We start from the raw sequence: 21,420 nt of genomic DNA, 5'->3' as shown, positions 1-21,420 counted from the left end.
AGTGGAAGATGTGGAAGTGAAAAATAAGACAGACAGCTAATGAGGAAAGGGTTATGCCGGTTTGACAGAATGACTTAACATATTCTATTTCTCTGGAAGTATTTACCACACATTGCAGTCACAGTTCAGACTACTAGGGAGCTAACGTTTCCTTTGCTATTTTCCTAACAGTTACATGACCGAGTAAAGCTAGGGTAGCTATGAATAGCCCATAGTTTTCATAAAGATTTCCATCATGCAGGATATTCAGTGGCCAATGGATTGGTGGGCCTAATTTCTCGGGGATGGGTTGTCTGCAGCGTTCCCTCTAATTTTTGACAGGCCGTGTGCCCAAAAAAATTTCTTCTGTGCCAATTTTTGACAGGCCATGTGCACAAAAAATGTCTTCTGTGCAAATTTTTGTGCTTCAGTGCAAATTTTTGTGCACGCCCTGTTTCGCTGTGTGCGCAGGGTTTAGGATCTGTGTGCACACGCACACAGCTTAGAGGGAGCAGTGGTTGTCTGCATCACAAAACAGCCAGCGACAAGGACCCTGATGGCCCCCTGATTGGCAGATTCAGCAGAGAAGCCAAAGATTGAATAGCCCCTGGATCATAAGATATGGATCCACTCCCCCACAGAGGGCCTAAGGACTGAGGCACATTGGTGGGGCGTTGTGGGGAAGCTGTTGGAGTGCACACTATGCCCATTCTGCAGTGAGAGACCTCAAGTGCTGTCAGTAGAGAACCTTCCAATTAATGCACCGAGTAAATGTTTAGGAAGAAGAATGCTCCAGCCCTGCTCAAATGGGACTATGCATAATGCCATCTGAAACAGTCACCAGCTATAGAAAATGAGCATTAACTGAAAGGGCTCTAGAGAATCTAACCATGGAAGAAGGAGAGACATTAGAATATGCTGAGGCCATACTGTAGCATTTGACACCACCTACCTCCCCGTTGTATGTGACATAGAGGTAGTTCGTTACTGCAGGGTATTCTGCTGCCAGTGTGTCAATCTGTAAAGGGGGAACATTATGAATCAACAGGTGCAAGATTTTTTTTCTTTTGTTTCCCATTTTGCATTTCTATCCAGCCACTCACTCGCTGCTTTCCAGCCACTCCCTCGCAGAAAGAGAAGGTAAATTAGCAGTTCTGATGCCCTTCTTTCACAGTCTGACTTCCTTCCCTTGTGTCCCTAGCTTTCAAGTCAATCCTCTCCTCCACATGAGACTCCTTTGTTTCCCTCTCACACTGCTTCCTCCACACGCCAGCTTTCCCTCCCACACTGCCTATCCATGCACGCTGCCAAGCTCCTTTAGGGAAAGGCATCGTGGTCCAGAGACATTCTCCATGGTAAATCCATCCTCTTGTCCCTCTGCACTCCCCTCTCCTTCTAACTATCTTTACTTCTCCTCCATGGGTGAATCTTGTGCTGCCATCTGTTTCATTAGCACAGAATGAAGCTAAATGCAGGTTAAGTGGAACACTTTATTAAACCCTGCGCATTGCATCCAGCCTAACTCCTCTTCCTGTTCCACTGATGTCCTATCGACGACAGCCCCCCACAGAACATCGGCCCACTGCCTCCAGTTCCACTTATCCTGACGCACCGTCCGCTAGTAGTAGTTCTCCAACTTTGAGGCTGCACTGCACTCTAACTGCCCTCACCAAGTTCACCAGGGACCTTGGGGTGCTTTTCTGTTCTTATTGCTGATCTGCCGGCTGCCTCTGAAAGAATTAGTCACTCTCACTTCCACGGGGAGCACAAACACTCTGTTCTTGAGGATCATCATGACCACGGATGGTAGAAATATTCACTAGCAGTCGTTATAATGTAGCCCCTCCCTTGGTTAGTTTCTTCCAGTGTATTTTTTGCATGTAGATATTCACCAGACAGCCTGGAGGAATAATTTTCAGACTGTGGGTGGTTCACAAACTATTTCCATCAACTGTTTCCCTCTCGTTCTACATAGCATACGGTTGACGATCCATAAGTCATGTGCTGTTGTTACAGCTACCAGAATGGATAGCTGAAACAAGGAGCATAATGAACAGGGAATACCAATAAAGCACTGCCGGGATGAATTTTACATGCTAAAACTCAAGAAATTTTCTAGATTATTAAATATTTTCATGAATACCCATCGGCTGCCCAAACACTAGTGAGGAATGAATAAAATGACTGTATGTTATTAGCACCATATAAGTGTCTGCCATTCATTACTATCATTATGGAATGTATTTGCAAGACTTGGCAAGTCTGCCTAGACCAGGTGAGGACAAGAAAGGAAAACACCAGCTGGGGAGCAAAAGGATATTTGGCATCTGGTTTTGGGCCTAAGGATGCAGATGGGCCCTCCAAGCACTTTCAAGAACATTCAATGATTTTTTTTCTAAGGACAAAAACCAGTTGCTAGCACTTGAGTATCAGCATCCCTTAAACGAAAGGCGAAATGACAATGGAACACCTATGAAGCACTTATGACATCGTCATGAATACCAGATGAACTCATTATGTTCAGTGCTATCACAATGAATACCAAAGGAACCCTTAATGATGGGACACTTAAAATAAAGCATTTCCCTCTAAAAAGTTACTACCAAGAGCAAACAAGCTAGCTATACTTTTCAAGGTCACAAGGCGGTGGGTTAGCAGTGGTGCTTTCAGCCTTTTGCATTTTACTGCAGCTATAGGGCAAGGTTTCAACCCAGGCCACTCAAAAGAAGTGTCTCTCTCTTTGGGGGCTGAGAAAGGAATTGTATTCTCACTTTCCTTCCACTGTTGCCAGCTGCTGCATTAAGGGCTGCAGAACAGGACCAAGAGCTGGGGGAGAATAAGATAGAAAGGTAAAATCTTGACTCCATTAAAGTCCATGCCAAAACTCCTCTTGACTTCAGTGGAGCTTGCTTTCCTATATTGTTCCTACCAGCCTATTAACCTCATGTCTCCTCCATCATCACAGGTCCCCAGACCCCCAACCCAACGGCAGTGTTGCCAAAGCAGACATGCTTCATACTGTACCTGTTTCACTGAAGGCTTTATGTTCTTCTTCAGCCTCAGCTCCCGGGTCTGGGCCTCAGTCACTCCAAGACATTTCCCAATCTGCTTATCTGAGAAGCCGATCTGTTTGGCCCTCCTCATTGTTTCTTCTGGAATTGACTCACTGGGATTAAATATAAGACACACACAGTCCTTTCGATAACAGATGAGCATGTGTGAATCTGTGTCTGCCATGTGGTACCCAGAGATGGCCACTGCTGGACCATGTGTGTTTACAGGGAAGACGGCGGAGAAGAGATGGGCTCAGCTAACAATAAGCCATCAAATCCTTGTCTTACACACAAGAGACTACCTCTGTATGTCCCCTGCAGACAACTACTCGATAAAGCATATATGCACATCTGGGCGGCTGGGATTCAAACCCTTTTCTTTCAGCAGCAAAAGCACCATTCTGAACTAAAGGACAGCTCCCCTAGCTAATAGCCCCATCCCCTCAGCCGGCAAGCCACTAGAAGGCCACATCACACTCATACACACAAAGCCAGTCCAGCATAATATTAACTGAACAGATATCTCACAGGTGCCTGTTCCCCATCTTCAGGTTCAGGGTATCCAAAATCTCCCACCCACACCCGATTCTACCACCAACTTCACTCTGGTTTGTCTTTTTTTCTCCCATTGTAAATTTAAAAACATAGGAATTGCCAGACTGAATCAGACCCAAAGTCTGTCTAGCCCAGAGTCCTGTCTCTGACAGTGGTCAGCACCAGATGATCGAGAAGAACGTGCAAACACCTTGAAGGAGGTGGTTATGGTATAACCTACTCACCAATGGAATTTTCTCCTAACCCATCAGTCCACGGTTGATTTATACCCTGAAGCATGACAGTCTATATACCTTTAAACAATCACTCATCCTAGATATATAAAATGGCGAGTCCTTAGCTAAACATTTAGTCTCCATGCTATCAAGTGATGACGAGTTCCACAGGCTAATATGCCGAGGTAAACATTTTCTTCTGTCAATTTCAAATGTGTTCCTTTTCACTGAACTTCTCTTCCTTCTTGCATTAAGAAAGATGATAAACAGGCACACCCAATTTACCTTCTGTATCCCATTCATTATTTCATATTTAATTTCAACAAGATTTCTCAGCATCCCCTAGGTTTAATTCTTCTCTCTCCTTTTTTGCTCTTTTCAGACATCACATATTTTGGTACCTTCACCAAGTCCCCTATGCTCTGGCCACCTCTGCACATCCCCAGCTGAACTGCATGTGTCTTGCCAGCTCTCTTTTTTCATTTTTAATCTCCATTCCCATTTTTCTCCCTCCTCTATCAGCTTATGTTTCTTTCTTTGCCTCTATCTGTTGCTGTGGTAAAGCTTCTATTCTCTCTCTGGTTTCTAAGCTACCTTTTCTAAGCTAAGCTTTTGCAAACCATAAAAAAGCCTACATACTTTTATCAGCACTTTTGTTTCCATATTCATTGCCAAGAGCATCCTTGCTTGCCCAATAAATCAATATTTTATATGCAAGCAAGCACTGAATCAGGAAAGAGGAAATGATTAACAAATAAGCTATTTTCCTAAATCAGAGCTTTTGAATTATTGTCCTTGGCTTTGTAGTATTTTTAAATAAATATCACTGTGTTATCTGAGGGGGAAGAGAGGCGGGAAGTCTCATTTACTGGAATGCTTCCGAAAGCAGAAAGGCATTGGACTGGATTTGTCACTCACACCGGTTTAAATAACAAGCTGCTCAATTCACTCCATTGGAGTCTGACTGATAAAAAACAGGTGCAAGTCACAGGAGAGTCAAAGCCCATGGTTTGGATTCTAATCCCTGATCAGACACTTAAGTATTTCAATGAGAGTTTGGCACCTATGTGCCTTGAAAGATCTGGGCCTTACCCCATTTGTTACTTGCCCAAAGCCACATCTCACTTCCTCAGTTTCCCCATCTGCAATGTGGTGATAATATGACATACCTGTCTCATAAGGGAGTTGGGATTCGCTAGTTAATATTTGCATAGTTTTAAAGATGAAATGTGTGGTATAAATGCTACACATTAGAGTTACAGTGAGAAATTCATTCCATAGTGAAAGTAGAGCTTGGGGGCTCTGTCTTGCTGGCAGAGGGCTGAGCACGGGAATACCACCTTATATCCTTCAAAGTCTGCTAATACTCCTCTCCTTATTTCTCACTGTAGAACACTATTGTTTCCTAGTGTCGAGAGAGAAAGGGCCTGATCCAACACCCACTGATGTTAATGGAAAGACTCCCATTGACTTTACTGGGTTTGGATTTGGTCCCATATGCATAGAAAATTCCCAGGGAATGACCCACCGCTGCTGCATCTCAATGGATTTATTAAGGTCCAATTTCCCCTAGATTATCTTCCCTCTCCAGTGCAATACTCATTGGTTCACTTTGGGCTAGTTCCATTTCCTAAGCATCCCCATTGCTTTCAGCGGAAGGGCAGGCCATACAGCAAGATCTGCATATGGCACTGCTGGATTCAGGCTTGAGACCCATTTGTGTGTATGCAAACAGAAATTCTTGGGGCAGTAGCTTAATATTTCATGTGCCCATGAAGTCGCACAGACACGCAAGGCTGTAATGCTTTCCCAGAAGGGAAGAGGGCCAAAAACGTCTGTCTCTTCTCTGGCAAAACAGACGCCCAGCCTCACTAGCAATTAGCGAGGACACATCTGAGTTTGATTCATCGCTTAGATTCTGTTTTACCTAAGTATGAGTGAGTGGACCTGACCCCAAGAAAATGAGCTGGTTGCTGCATGCTCTCTCTGCTGTCTCCAGAAGACACGGGGCGGGCTGCCATTTGATTACTGACAGAGAAAGAAAATTGCCTTCATTTGCACCTTGCTTCAATTCAGCTTTTTTTATATCTCATCATAATGATACCCTCCCCCCCAAAAAAAAAACAAGCCTGTAAATCTGAAGACATGACTCATTAGCCCTGGGCTAGTGACTTAGACAAGGGTTGAACTCTTATTCGTCAAACAAGAAGATGACTAATTTTGCGCGGGATGACATGAGTGACTAGCTAATTTGCCGTACCTGTGGGGAATGAGATAGTATCTTTTCTTATCATCTTTAGAACCCCATTTTGGGGTGCTCTGAAGAGATATCACTTCCGGGAGACTAGCGATGAAAAGGGATTTCAGTGTAGTTAATAAGCAAGATGCCATGAGAGCCTCATATCAGACAGTGTTCAACAAGGCAAAATGAATGTCGTGTTTTCTCACCTCTTCATGCCTTACTGAGTGAACGTAGTATACAAAGGAGAGTATGTATAGTAAGTGGATACAGAGAGAGATGGGTGGTATCCTCACACCATTCAGGTTAATAGACGTTTTGCCTCTGACTTCATTGGGGCCAAAATTTTACCCTAAAAGTGGGCATGTGCTAATACCCTGAGTTAAAACACCCTCCCCCCCACAAATATTGGGAGGTGGTTGAAATCTGGGTCCAGATGAGAACTTTGCAAACAGCCCCTAAGCCAGATTCTGTCACACCAGCTGAGGATCTAGCCCACTGTCTTTAAAATGGGTTGAACTAGACCAGGGGTCGGCAGCCATTCAGAAGTGGTGTGCCGAGTCTTCATTTACTCACTCTAATTTAAGGTTTCACGTGCCAGTAATGCATTGTAACATTTTTAGAAGGTCTCTTTCTGTAAGTCTATAATATATAACTAAACTATTGTTGTATGTAAAGTAAATAAGGTTTTTAAAATGTTTAGGAAGCTTCATTTAAAATTAAATTAAAATGCAGAGCCTCCCCCCCGGCCCTTGGCCAGGACCCGGGCAGTGTGAGTACCACTGAAAATCAGCTTGCGTGCCACCTTTGCCACGTGTGCCATAGGTTGCCTACCCCTGAACTAGACCCTGAATCCAAACTGCTCTGAACTTTAGGTGTTTGGAAACCCAGATCTGAATCCACATTGTGACAGAAAGATACAGTTATGTTTAGATAGATTATGTTTTAATAAAAATAATGCTTAGCACTTATAAATGAAATTACATTTGAGGATTTCAAAGAGCTTGGCAAAGATGGGTTCATCATATCATACCCATATAACAGATGGTGACACTGAGGCACAGCCAGATTAAGGATGCGGTTTTCCAAAGTGCTCAACATTCACCTTACTCTCCTCCCAGTCCCTCACTGGGAAACTCTAGCCTACAGTCTCTCCAATCACTGACTGAAGTCAATGGGGGCAGAGTTAGGCCAATGCTGAGCACTTTGGAAAACCCCAAGTGATTTGGAGAAGATGCTAGAGTGAGTTAAAACCAGGAGAAGATAGAAAATGCAGGTCGGTTGCTGACTCCCCATCTGGTCACCCACCAATGGGACTTCCTGGCCTCCCTTTTTACCTAGAGGTTTTCCTTATTCCATAGATCAAGGGCAAAAAAATCTTCCAAAGATTAAACCTCACCATTTTGTAACCAAGCCTGAAACAACAACTGATAAAGTGGCAGCGATTCTAGACTTTTATAACATTCTCTTTCCCAGTATTATCTTTCACCAAATGACAGTTTGAAGTTTTAGAGCTTCATAGCAGACAATCAGACTTTTTACACACTGCCATAATCATTTAATAGTTACACAGCGCAGCTCTCTTCCCACAAACCTAAATCTCCTGTGTATTTTGCAGTTTATAAACTATATAAGCCTTTGTCCACTCTCTCTCTCGCTCGCTCTCTTTTCAGCTTCCAGTGTGAATTTTCTGTTGTTGTTTTTGTTTAAAATTCTACCCTGTCATCTTTGAAAAGCCATCCACTCACGCTTCCTCTTCAATAATAAATGATAAAAGGAAATGGAATAAATTCCCCTTAATGGGAAATTTTCACCTGGCACAGAGAAACTGGGGAAATCTATTAACTGACTCTAGCAACGCCTGCAGAATTGCAATTACCCAGGGAGCCTGCATGCTTCAGTACGATCCTCTCTTACACTTGACCAGCTTTCGTCTGATCCGCCATCCCAAAAGTAATGCTAAACAAACGTGTCTTGAGAAAGCACCAGCTCTAATGCGAAAATGAGCCATGCAGTTATTGGAGGCAGAGCTTTGGAAATGGGATGAGTATAAAGGGTAGAATACATGTAAAATTCCAAACTTGGACCCTGTGTCAGGGAAGCAGAGAAGGTTTAAGTCCATCCCCATACAAGATAGCACCTTTGGGACTTAATCACATGGTTAAATTTTGCCCTAAAAAAGGAATGCAGTCCTGAATTGGGGCCTGAGTCACTAGCTAACATGAACACTGGGCTTGACAGGATTAGCAGTCCTGCTGCTTGATTTTAGACTGGCATACTGGGCAAAAGGCATATTCCTGACTGCCCTCCCTCGCCGTTCTTCCAAGGTTCAGATCTGTTTCCTTGATTGTTTGACATTTCACAAGATTTAGAATAAGCTGTAATTACAAGCATGAGATCAGTATAAAAATTGTTTGTCTCCTTGCCTCTTCCTTCAAGTAACTTCAAAAGTTACTTATTTTCCTCCCAAGAAAAGCACGAGATGATGGACAAAATGTCAGGAACATTTAGGGAGGCGGGAGACATAAACCAACAAATCTCACTCTCTCAATTGTCTCTCTCTGGATCTACATCTTTAAGGCTCAGCACCCAGGCCCAGTAAATCTCACTGACTTAAGTAATGTGAACCTCCCATTATTTCCTTATACCTAGATGGTTCACATCTAGGATGAAGTTGATGAGCTGCAGGAGCAATGCAGGCAAATACACAGCAAAGAAATGGATTGCAGTCACTATTTCAAATGCCATCTTCTTCCCCAGGTAAGGGATGGACTGATACAATATGGATTATTCCATACATAGCATGCAGACACTAGTGTGTTGAGATGGGGATTCACATCCAAGTGATACAAGTATTTGGGGCTTTGGAGGAAAGTGTGAACCACAAATTTATTTACGACGCCTTTGTAACACAAATGAAATCTCTCTCCCATGACATCCAGCGCAAAGCACGACTGTTAGGTCTGCTTAATCAGTGTACATCACGCAGCCTATACTCATCTCACTTACCGAGTCAAACATTTGCCCCACTGGCTTCCATCCCTGCAGATGCAGTCAGAGAGGAAAGGGGCATACTCGGGCCTTCATACATTCTTTCTAAATAGTTCTGTTGGGGCCAGATCTTCAGCTGATATAAATCAGTGCAGAGTCCTTGAACTTCAGTGAAGCTACTCCAATACACACCAGTGAGGGTGTGACCTATGACCTCTCACCTGTCTAGCTAGGGAACAGGTTAGCCACATGTCTGCAAACTGCAGACAAAATTCATATCTGAAGAGGCCACAAAAATCCATTTTATGACACCCACTTAGAATGAATATGGTTTATTGACGGCCCTTTGATCTCTTTCCTTTGCACTGCCTCAGATTCTGAATGCTGGAGCTAAACTTTAATTTCAGCTGCTGTATTTTGCAGATACTTCTCTGCAGTGTGTTTGGAAATCAAGTCAGGCTTCCAGAAAGCCATTTTCAAAACATACCATTTGCGGTCCCAAGGACATTAGCCTGGGAAAGGGAGTCTCAATAAATAATTTTCTGTTGACTTCTAGAAGCCACTGAGCAGAGTCTTGTTAAAAATGCTTCTCTGGGGCTGGCCCTCTCTGCTGCCCAGTGTGTGCTATTCTGTGTCTGATTACAAGCCACAAGATCTACATTCAGAATCACACTTGCCCACTCTGTGTATGAGAAGATCTGTGTCATAGAAGGTCACATTTGCTAATTCTCACTCGTGAGAGCATGCAGATGTCCAGTGACAAATCCTAAATATCCCCAGCATCTCAGTACAAGTCATTGATCAGCATATTATCAAACGCAAGTCATTGATCAGCATATTATCAAACTTGTGTCATCACGGTCTGCTGGCATTAATAGCACAGCTGTACCTTTCCAAGTAAAATTAATCAAAGAGAAAGAATGACCTGGCGATGAGAGCACAGATCTGGGTTTAATTCTTTGCTCTGACACAGACTCCTTGTGTGACCTTGGGCACATCACTTAATCACTTTGGGCCATCGTTCCTCATCTGTAAAACAGGGATCACAATACTCCCTCTCCCACCTTTTGTCATCCTGGACCATTTAGACTGTAAGCTCTGCACAGGGCAAGATTTCTTACTATGTGTATGTACAGCAACTAGCATCTTTTCACAGATTCTGTGGCTGGATGGGACCAATGCAATCATTTCGTCTGACCTCCTGTATAACACAGGCCATAGAACTTCCCTGAATTCATTCCTGTTTCAACTTAGTGAGGACCAAGGAGACTCTATTGGAATACCAATATTATAATAAACTGCTATCGGAAATAAGGACCTAGAAAATACACCAGCTCCTGTAAGAACCTGTGAGGCATGGCTCACCCCGGCACAACACACCCCTTCTCTGTTCCAACACCGCACAGAATGCCATTGTCACTTCCATGCGAAACTTCACGACCCCGACATTTCAAATGAAAAAAGGGGATGCGGAAGGTCATATTTCAAACCGACGATATCAGCGCCATGAAATTCCTCAGTGCCACGAAACCACCCACAATGAAATGGGGAACAGTTCCAAGGAAACTGCCATGAGAAAATCGTCACCTCTTTCTACTTATTAATAACTCAGACACAGCAGTTGATTTAAACAGGTGGTTGCTGACCTACCAGTGTCCCTTTGAAAGTCTTTTACGGTTCTGAAAAAAAATTTCATCGGACAATAAAAGTAATCCTGTTGGTATTGACAGAGAGACAGATCCTTGGCAGGTGTAAATCCGCGCCACTCCTGAAGCAACTCGGATATGCATCAGCTGAGAATGTGACTCAGGATGTGATGGGTCTGATTTTCAAATCCGCCCCCTCCCCCCATTTTGGGCTCACAAGTAATGTTGAGTACAATTAATTGCAGGCACTGATCAAGCAGCTAGGTAACCAGAATGGGATTTTCAGAGGACTTTAAATAATTTAGAAGCCTGAGTCCTGTTGACTTTCTAAGGGCCTTGTGCTCCCACGTCCTTTAGGTGCTTTTGAAAATTTTCACCCTGAGCTGTCATCATATCTACAGTTAATAGCATTTGGCATACGCTGTTCCTATTAAATGGAGCCTATAGTAACATGGACAGAGCAACAGGAGAGCAAAGTATTGTTACAAACATACACAGTTGGATTTTTCCAACGGCCTGCCCTGTAAACTCAACATGGGCTTTGGAAACCAAGCTGTGTGCTCTCCATTTCTCATATTGGAACCACTCAGAACAATTCCATGACTGGGTTCACGATATAAATGCTCTACCAAAGATGATAACCTTTTCTGGCTCCGTAATGACACACGGTAAGCGATCATTTACAACAAATCACTAAGTTATTGTTGATTAGTTGTACCACAGAGGCACCTAGAAGACCCAACAGACATAAAGGCCCTGTACAGACCCAACTCCTGCATGTCTTCAGCATAATGCACCAGGATAGACTCTTTTTACATGTTGCTTTCTTTGGTTTCGCTCTCCCACCTCCCCAGTTCCTTGGGAGTGTTTGATTAGATTCACCAAGGGCAAGTCATGCCTGACTAACCTAATTGCCTTCTATGATGAGATAACTGGCTATGTGGATGAGGGGAAAGCAGTGGAAGTGTTATTCCTTGACTTTAGCAAACCATTTGATATGGTCTCCCACAGTATTCTTGCCAGGAAGTTAAAGAAGCATGGACTGGATGAATGGACTATAAGGTGGATAGAAAGCTGGCTAGATCATCGGGCTCAACGGGTAGTGATCAATGGCTCCATGTCTAGTTGGCAGCCAGTATCAAATGGAGAGCCCCAAGGGTCGGTCCTGGGGCCAGTTTTGTTCAATATTTTCATTAATGATCTGGAGGATGGTGTGGACTGCACCCTCAGCAAGTTTGCAGATGACACTAAACTGGGAGGAGTGGTAGATATGCTGGAGGGTAGGGATAGGATACAGTGGGACCTAGACAAATTAGAGGATTGAGCCAAAATAAATCCAATGAGGTTCAACAAGGACAAGTGCAGAGTCCTACACTTAGGATGGAAGAATCCCATGCACTGCTACAGACTAGGGACCTAGTGGCTAGGTAGCAGTTGGGCAGAAAAGGACCTAGGGGTTACAGTGGATGAGAAGCTGGATATGAGTCAACAATGTACCCTTGTTGCCAGGAAGGCTAATGGCATTTTGGGCTGTATAAGTAGGAGCATTGCCAGCAGATCGAGGGACGTGATCATTCCCCTCTATTCAGCATTGATGAGGCCTCATCTGGAGTACTGTGTCCAGTTTTGGGCCCCACGCTACAAGAAGGATGTGGAAAAATTGGAAAGAGTTCAGAAGAGGGCAATAAAAATTATTAGGGGGCGGGAGCACATGACTTATGAGGAGAGGCTGAGGGAACTAGAATTATTTAGTCTGCAGAAGAGAAGAAACAGGGGGGATTTCATAGCTGCTTTCAGATGGGTTCCAAACTGGGTTCCAAAAGTGGGTTCCAAAGAGGATGGATCTAAACTGTTCTCAGTGGTATCAGATGACAGAACAAGGAGTAATGGTCTCACCTGGGAGAGGTTTACGTTGGATATTAGGAAAATCTTTTTCACTAGGAGGGTGGTGAAGCACTGGAATGGATTACCTAGGGAGGTGGTGGAATCTCCTTCCATAGAGGTTTTTAAGGTCAGGCTTGACAAAGCCCTGGCTGGGATGATTTAGTTGGGGATTGGTCCTGCTTTAAGCAGGGGGTTGGACTAGATGACCTCCTGAGGTCCCTTCCAACCCTGATATTCTACAATTCTATGCACATTGGCCCTCATCCTCTGCTGATATAAATCAACTTAGATGTACTAAAGTCAGTGAAGCTGTGCTAATGGATACCATGGAGAATCTAGCCCATCAGGACTGATACAAAGCTTTTAAACTGCACTGATCCATTACCAATTCCGTGTGTTGCTTCCCTTTTATGGCAAGAAGTGTGAGGTCATGGACTGATGTGTGACTTGCAGGAGCAGGCCAGTCATGTACTTTGCAGCTCAGTTGTTGGCTGTATGGCTAATAATGTAGCAGTGTAATGGCAATGCTGCACGACACCTACAGTAGAAACAGGGCAGGGGAAGGGCAGATGCTTAGAGGACTGGGAAGAAGTGTGCCAGGGAAACAAAGGAGGCAAATGGAGACATAATGGCAGTGGCAGATCAGATGAGAGCACCCATGCAGGGCGGAGACAGGAGGGTAATCAGGGAGACAGAGTGTAAGGTGCACGTGGACAGGGCACAGTAGACAGGATGGTGGGGGCACTGGCTGTTGGGTGGGGATGGGGACACACAGCAGCGAACACCCAATTCCTTTCCTTTTCCTGCTCTCCCCCTTGGTTTTTGTGCGTGGCGGTTCAGCCTGTGAACCCCTGAAAACATTGGGTAGGCAGCACTCCCTCTGCCTGCCCTCGACCAGCCCCTCCGCTGTGGATTCTTCTCAAGCCAAGCCAACCGTGCAAGCCTTATGGGAAGCCAGGGGCATAATACGAGAAATAAGGAAGGGGAAGAGTGGTGCCCAGACACTGTACCTCGGCAACAGAAGTGCAACATGAAGAGACCTGTATTACCCAGCTGAGCCCCGGGCTAGCTAGGTATTGAGTCGGCGACATATGCTGCTGCTATGCAGCTAAAGCGACAGATAAGCAAACTGAGTTCCAAAGGGGAATGCTGCTTAGCCTAATGGAGCGGCACTCAGGCTAACCCCTGCCTCCCTTTCTTTGCCACACTACAGAGCGCTGCAACTTCCTCGGTCACGTGACTCACGTTTCTATCCTCCCCACCTGGAAAGGGGTTTCTTGCTTCTCAAAAGCCAGTCGTGCTCAGTTATCCTGCCATATCTAGCACGATACAATCCATTATTTCACCACCCTTGGGTATGTATCCTCTCAATATATTCCCTGTCTCTGTGTGCATGTAAATATAGGGCCACGTCCTCAGCCCCACTGCACCACTTGGCGAGCCGATGGAGCTGGACGCCTGAGGATTTCCCCGACAAGAGGGAAGCTCTACGGTATCTTCCCCTTGCAGACCTTGGTGTATGAAGCATGGCTGGTGGCGGGGGAAGAGGGCAGAGACAGATGACTGCTATGCCCTGGCAACTACTGGCTGGTGGAGCAGCCATTTGGTGGCTAACAGCTAGAATGAGATTGCTCTAACTTGCACTGATGGGGGGAAGCAGGGGAGCTGAACCTGTCCTTGGCTGGCCCAAGGAAGCTCAAATATGACATAAAACTGCCTTTACCCTTCTCTTAGGTCCTGCGTTGAGTTCATCTCACTCAGACGTGAGGCCTAGGGTTATACGATATCGCAATGTATTTGTGTATAAAACACTCACCTCCCTTTCTGTGTGACTTTAGAAACATGCAGATCACAGGCTGCCCAGAGCCACAAAGTTTGGCTGTGAATCCATGTCTAAGGTTCAGTGGGTAGAGCGCTGGATTGTGACTCATTCTATTCCTGGCTCTGCCATTGCCTTGCTGGGTGACCTTGGGCAAGTCACTCCACTGCTCTGTGCCTCAGTTTCCCCTGACATCTGTACAATGGGGATAATAATACTGCCCTCCTTTGTAAGGTGTTTGAGACCTACTGCTGGAAAGCACGAGATAAGAGCTGGGCATTGTGATGATGATGATGAACTCATTTGAGTGTTGGTTTGGACCATTATAGAAAGATAAGGATCAACTGCAAGGTCTGGATATTATCATATATTATACACATACATACTGTGTGTGTATATCAGAATATCCATGTAGAGAGAGTCATGTTTGCATAAACACAGAGCTTGCTAATGCAGCTGTGCTTGTAATAACCCGTTCAGCCATTTTTCTGGGTTGTCCTTATTCCCTCTAAAAACGATTATGTCCAATTTGCAAACACTGAATCTTATAGCAGAATGAAAAATAAAGCAAGTAGCTCCAGTGAATACACACATGGAAGACCTGAGCACTGACTAGGAGAAATCTCTTGTTTGCATGCAACAGCTGAGCCAGCTCTCATCCAATAATGGCCGAAAGGGAGGAGGATGGAGAGTGTGTTCTAGTTGTCAACACTCCAACCTGGAAGTCAGTAACACTTTTTGTTCTAGTTCTGCCACTAAATTTCCTCCATGACCTTGGGAAGGTCATTTGACTATGTGCCTCAGCTAATCCATCTATATCATGGGTGCAATAACGTTAATGTACCTATCTCACAGAGGCATTGTGAGGTGTAATTAACTAATGGGCCAGATCGTCAGCTAACAGAAATCAGTTCAGCTCCCTTTACTTCAATGGAGTGATGTCAATTTACACCATGGGAGGACATGACCATCCTCTGGACCGTGTTTTGAGATCCTGAATACATAATTGCAGAGTATTCTAATTACAGCTGTGGCTGTAATTTCCTAGGAAACAGTGGGGGAAATAAATTGGTTCTGTGTAAACACAGGAACTTGATATGCATGAGATTTTTTTTAAATGAAACCAGCAAACAAAGGAAACATGACATGGAAGTTAGAGAGGAATTACACATGTGGGGTAATAATGGAGTTTTGTAAGTACCCCTCGAGAAGACATGCTCCTCTCTGTTCCTTTATTTCTGCTTAGCTAGAATCCCAGCTCACTTTCTGGGCGGAAACAAAAACTACTCAATTAAAAATGTACAGCTTGTCAAAGAAGCAGAACTCAGGGGAGGTGAAAGCATATTTCATAACAAACGCCTTGTATGTTTCTGCCCAGCCTCTCCTTACAAGTGCTGTGTACTAAAAGTTTCTGGTGCCCTCTTGTGGTTCAACTGCAGTAATGCAACATGTATCCAAAACGCAGGCAACAGAGCAGACAATAATAACTCAGCAACAAGGTTCTGCTGGCCTTGTAAACCAGGAAGAGAAAGCTGCGGTCAGCAAAAGGCTGAGACTGATATACAGCCTGGAGCTTCGATTTACTGCTATCTATTGTGGTTCATTTTATATGGTTTAAGAAACCGGAAGATTTATATTTAAATGTGTTGGAAATTATAGCTGTTCTAAACTGAGGAGGAACAGCGCGTGAGAAGAAAGGCAGACAGCTTAGAAAGCCATCAGCCAGTCAGAAATGCACTGTTTGGCTCTCCGGTGTAAAAAGCCAGGGAGAATCTATTGAGAGTATTAGCTGAAAGGTTAACCATACCCTCGCTATGCAAATGTAGTCTCAGATCTCACATTTTGGGGGAGGGTTAGCAAATCCTAGCTTTGAAACTACATCAAGGACTTTCTAAATCCAGGTGGGATTTCTAGAACCCCTAAGATCAGCTGAGATGGACAAGATGCCTTTACTCCTAGAGCAGCGCTCTTCAGTGCAGTTGCTGCTACATGGGCAGAGGTAGCCTCTTAGTGTAATACATTAGGGTTTAAGATAACTCAGGCTGCACTGAGGACTGACATCACTTTTCGGCCTTGCTCGTGTTTGTGCACAAGCCTGCAGCTGGTTTCCCAGCTGTGTGATGCCAAGCAAAAAGGCTGTATCCTTAGAGAAAGCTGTTTGATTTCCTTACCTGCTGAGTTCCTTCAGGCTTTTCTCCATGTTCACAATATCCCGCATCTTATAGATGAACCATCTGTCAATGGCTGTGAGTTTGTGAATATCATCCACGGGGACGCCGTCGGACAAGGCCTGCCAAAGAGAGGAGATGGTAAGTCAGACTCGTTAACAAACACGTCATAAATATCTAATTTGCCTGGAAACGTGTAGTAATTATTCCTCATCTCCTATTAACATCAGCAAGACTTTTGCCTGAGCAAGGAGTGCAGAATTTGGCTCCCAATGAAGTCTTTGCCCAAACTCCAATTGACTTCAATAAGGACTGATGCTGGTTGACACCTGCTGTAACTTCATATGCTATGTATGCTTCATGCTCTCTCTTTATATATACATATATATAGCATGCTCATCCCCTGCTGCTGACTTCTCATCTGTACCTCTTATTACCAAGGTCCTGCACATTCCGTAGTCCTGTGGTCTGCTAGAAGCAAATGTCATCAAAGAAAGGTTTAGGTTTTCAATGGTTGAGAAACTGGCTGCTTTTGAAACTGACTCTGATTTATAATTTAAAGATAGATTGGCTCAGAAACCCTGACCTGAAATACCCCTGAACTATGGAAAAGTTCACATCCAGAACCAAACTTTGCAGCCGTGACACCACTCTGGTTCTTTCTCATTCTGAAGTAATGCAGGCTTCATACTTTCCTGGACATGCTTAATTATGTGGTTTTGGTTTTTGTAATTTATTTTTAGCAAACCATCCACATTCACTGGGTAAAAAGGAAACCCAGTCTATCATCCCAAAGGCAATGGATACAGTATTTTGTTTAAAAATCCCCAAAGGTGAATAAAGTACAACTATAAGAGCTGAATATTAATCGTTATTATTATGATGTGGCGAAATATTTAACTCTTTTTTCTTTTAAACATTTCATTTTTTTTTAATAAAGCCCATTTCCCTGTGACCATTTCACAAACGGGCTACATCATCTTAATAATCTTCTCTTATTATCTGCTCCAGATACATCTAATTTATGAGGGCCCCAGCATGGTGCCAAGATTGGCTCATGACCTTGGCTCAGTCCGAAGTTCCATCGGGTTCCACATCTCTCCTGTGTTTGTCTTTTGACTATAGTAGAAGAACACGGGTAAAGGCAATAGCTGTCAATGGCATCTGAGCTCTCGCCTTTTCCGACATAACAGGCATCGTATTCATCACTCCAACAAACAGTGAAAAACCTTGACATGGGGCAGGGAGGGGGGGAAACAGGGAAGGCATCTGATGAGACGTGACTCAAACAGAGCTCAGTGGTAACAACGACTAGCGGCTGGTCTTTTAGATGTCAGAGAGCTGGTTAGGGATTTCTGATCCAATCGATACCAGCTGTCTGAGGGGTTAAAGAATATTACACTCTACTACCTCAACCAACACAGTCTGGTAACTATAGTCAACAGGGTAGATCCCATAGCCTCTGCGTCCTTCATTACCTTGGCCATTGCATAGACTCGAATGCTGGAGGGGTCAGCCAGTTCTTTCTGGAGATCCAAGTTGGCCGGCCACTCTTTATTCATTGGCAGCCGTGATGTGAAGCCATCCACAGACGGGTGGCACATTCTCAGGGCCTTCTGGAAGCACTCCTCAAAGGTGCGCCCAATAGCCATGACCTGTAACAAAGAAATCTCTCACGTTAATGTGCTGAGGTGTTGCCCCTCTCAGTTATTCAGATGGCAATGATGCTTATTAGGTAAGATTAAAGCCTATGGGAACATGCTACGGGACACAATGAACTGACTCGAAGGAAGATTACTGTCTCGGAGCTTTCAAAAACCACCTGTGTTATATGACGGGAGAATCCTGTAAAGTTGGAAAAGCCTCATGCAGATGGAATTTTAAGCCTTAGGAGTGGGCAAAGGCAGAAGACTACACTTCTTCCATTGAGCCCATGTCAAACCTTAAGTAACTATTATAGTATGTTTCTGTTCAATGATTATTTCACCTAAAAAAATGATCCCATTCCCAAGTTCCAGTGAGTCCATTCCGCATGGAAACTTTGCAACTCATTCCAATGTTCACATGTATATTTCACCAGAAAGCAAAATCTTAAAAGGACACAAAAATAATCTGAAACCAAATGGGGCAAAAGTGTCATGGGAAAACTTTCTCCCCTTTCACACAGCTCCACTGTTCCGAGCCTTCCGCCGGTCACTACAGAGCTCACCAACAGTCAGGCTGAGGCTAGCCAGTTCAACGTAGAAAAACCACAGTGGTCTACAGTCTGGTTACCGGCACAGGCCTAGGGAGAGGACTTAAGCTTTACCATGCCAGATGCAGTCACAGGAGACACTCTGACTGAGAGGGGTCTCTTTGAGAAACAGCTCCTCTGCTCTGGGGGTTGGTAATTTCTTCTTTGTCTGTATCAACAGTAAATTGCAATACTCTCTCTACCATCACAGCTCAGCACACCCCATGCTAGCTGGGGAGTATGAAGCCAAAGCTCTGTCTATTCCCCATTTCTCCCATTGTCCACTTGCTGCTGGCTTGAACCCAAGGTCCAGGTAGTCTGGGCAGGAGAATACGTGGGTGCGGGGGGTTCTTATCCTTCCTTATTTCCCCATACCTGTGGATAGTCCAACTCATAATGCAGTTCAGTATTCATACAGTGGGACACTCCAGAGTATAACCCTTTATTAGCTGGAGTAAAATGTGCAAAGTGCATGTATAACATGAAGTCACGGGGCATTAACACCATAAATATTTGCAGGGACCTTCTGTACCACACATTATTAAAAATACAATCACCCTGGCAAGGCTTTCCTCTAGAGCTCTAATTAATCCTTCCCACCGTGCTGAGGGTGTGCTCTTTGAGCGAGGAGGAGTGGATGTTTGTAAGGCCTCACTTGTCAAAATAATTTAGCAAGAGAGCTACTTGAAAAACATTAGGGGGAAAAAAAAGACAGACAACAAAGTACACAATTAATTATTTTGCTTTGGATAACTGATGAGTAATTAGCTAATTAAATGGATAATTTACCCATTTTGCTTCATTTCATTCCTCTTCAAAAATTAGCTGAAGATGTCACATTGTTCTCACCAGTCTTAAATTCAGATTTTAAAAGTCATTGCTGTTTTGTTCCTCATTTCCAAAGGCCTATCCTATCTATTTGGAGGGGGCAACTAACTGTCTAAGACAAAGCAATTTGACCCTTTCAAGAGGAAATCAGGTGCTGCGTTCTGTTTTCAGGTGCAGTATCAGGCTAGAAAGAAGGTGCACTTTTTTAACAGTGAAGGTGATTGACCACTGGAACAGCTTCCCAAAGGTTGTGGTGGATTCTCCATCACTGGAAATCTTTAAATCTTTCAGAGTAGATGTGTAGTGGGGCAGTTTCCCCGCTCTGGGCTGACTGGGGAGGCAGCCACAGCTGGGGCCACACCCCAACTGGGCCACACCTGGCCCTGTTGTGGGGGCTCAGGGAGGAGCTGGGTGGGTCTCTCTCTAGCTGTGGAGGGGGAGGGACCTAGCTGTCTGGTAGGTCAGGGTACCGGGAGCAGAGCAGTGCTGGGGAAAGGCAAGAGGAGCTGGGGAGCTCCAGCCTGGCAAATACCCAGGCTGCGGGTCTTGCTAAAGGCCAAAGCAGGTACTGGGGTTGCAGAGGGGCAGCCGGGGATTAGGCAGAGGCAGCTGGTCCGATCCCCTTGCCAGTGATGAGTGGCCTTTACAGACTGCAGTTTGCCCCAGTGAGAGGGGGCTAGCTGATAACTGGCTGTAGCCACTGAGGCAAGGCAGGGGTAGAGGGTTGGGGGTTCCCCTGGGAGGGGAGACCCAGAGAGTGGAGGTACTGCTGGGGCAGTAAAGGGGCACCGGAGTCCAGGAGGGACGCAGGGGCCTGAGACAGGCGAGACACCGGCCACCAGGAGGTGCTCCGAGACTGAAGCGCTAATTCCCAGATGACCAGCAGGAGGTGCTGCGTCGGTGAGTCTTCGCTTCACTCTAGGATGTTTTCAGCAAAGAAATGCTCTTGTTCAAACACAACGATTGGACCTGAAGCAGGAATTAATTCAAGGAAGTCCTATGGCCTGTGTTATGCAGTGGTCCCTTCTGGAATCTACGAATCTCAAGAGTGGCCTACCATGCTATTGCCTAAAATGGCCTTTACAGTCCCAAATCACTCTAATTGAAAAGGGTACTGGATACAGCTCAGGCGATTTGAATAAGCTCTCAAAAGATCAGATGTTTATCCACACCCTCTGAATTAACTGGGGCTGAAAAGCCAGGCTGCACATATTTGGAAAACAAATTTTCTACAGCCATGCTAGAAACACCCCAATGGTATTTCCACAGGGAACCAGAAAACGTCCAGGAAGGTGAAAGTGAACAAGTATTGACCAATAAATGGTAATAAAACTTTTACAAACCAAAGACAGTTTGAGGTTCAGGACAAGTTTGCTTTCAGTTTAGGGTGATTTCTTCTCTCAGTTCTTATTTTATTTCTACTGAGTTCATTGATCCCCAGTCGACCTTCTGGACAGCAACCCAGCATGGAGATCATGCAACAGACATGTTAAAAATGTCCCAATTTGGTCGCTAATTTTGCATTCAAAAGACATTGAAGACCCAGTGAATGAATGCTAGCTGTTAGACAGCTAACTCCCTGATTAGTGGGCAAAACCTTGTTGACTGATGTCTCCATGCTGTCATGTTCAACCACAAATACACACAACACTTTTGTAACTGCAGTGGATAACTGGAACCAAATTGCGAGTGCATAACTAGCGTCTGCTTTTAGAAGAGCGGCCCTTGAGGTTCTAAATCCTCCTCAGCATTCGTTTGGCTGGCAGACTAGAAAGAACCAGCATCCAGAGAGTAGACAAGGGAGAAAAGT

General features: G+C 44.6%; 1 protein-coding gene across 1 annotated transcript in view; it reads right to left on the bottom strand.

Moving 5' to 3' along the window:
* CPS1 (carbamoyl-phosphate synthase 1) overlaps positions 1 to 21,420 on the bottom strand; it is a 209,321-nt gene that overhangs the window by 43,404 nt on the left and 144,497 nt on the right. The window contains exons 21-24 of the mRNA XM_073304767.1: positions 18,028 to 18,204; positions 16,553 to 16,671; positions 3,004 to 3,145; positions 932 to 997 (exon numbers count right to left, since the gene is read on the bottom strand). Of these exons, the coding sequence (XP_073160868.1) occupies positions 932 to 997; positions 3,004 to 3,145; positions 16,553 to 16,671; positions 18,028 to 18,204 (504 nt within the window). The remainder of the gene's footprint in view (positions 1 to 931; positions 998 to 3,003; positions 3,146 to 16,552; positions 16,672 to 18,027; positions 18,205 to 21,420) is intronic.

The sequence above is a fragment of the Lepidochelys kempii genome, chromosome 11 (genome assembly GCF_965140265.1).
Source record: "Lepidochelys kempii isolate rLepKem1 chromosome 11, rLepKem1.hap2, whole genome shotgun sequence".
Lineage (NCBI taxonomy): Eukaryota > Metazoa > Chordata > Testudines > Cheloniidae > Lepidochelys > Lepidochelys kempii.
This window is presented reverse-complemented; position numbering and strand designations above follow the sequence as displayed.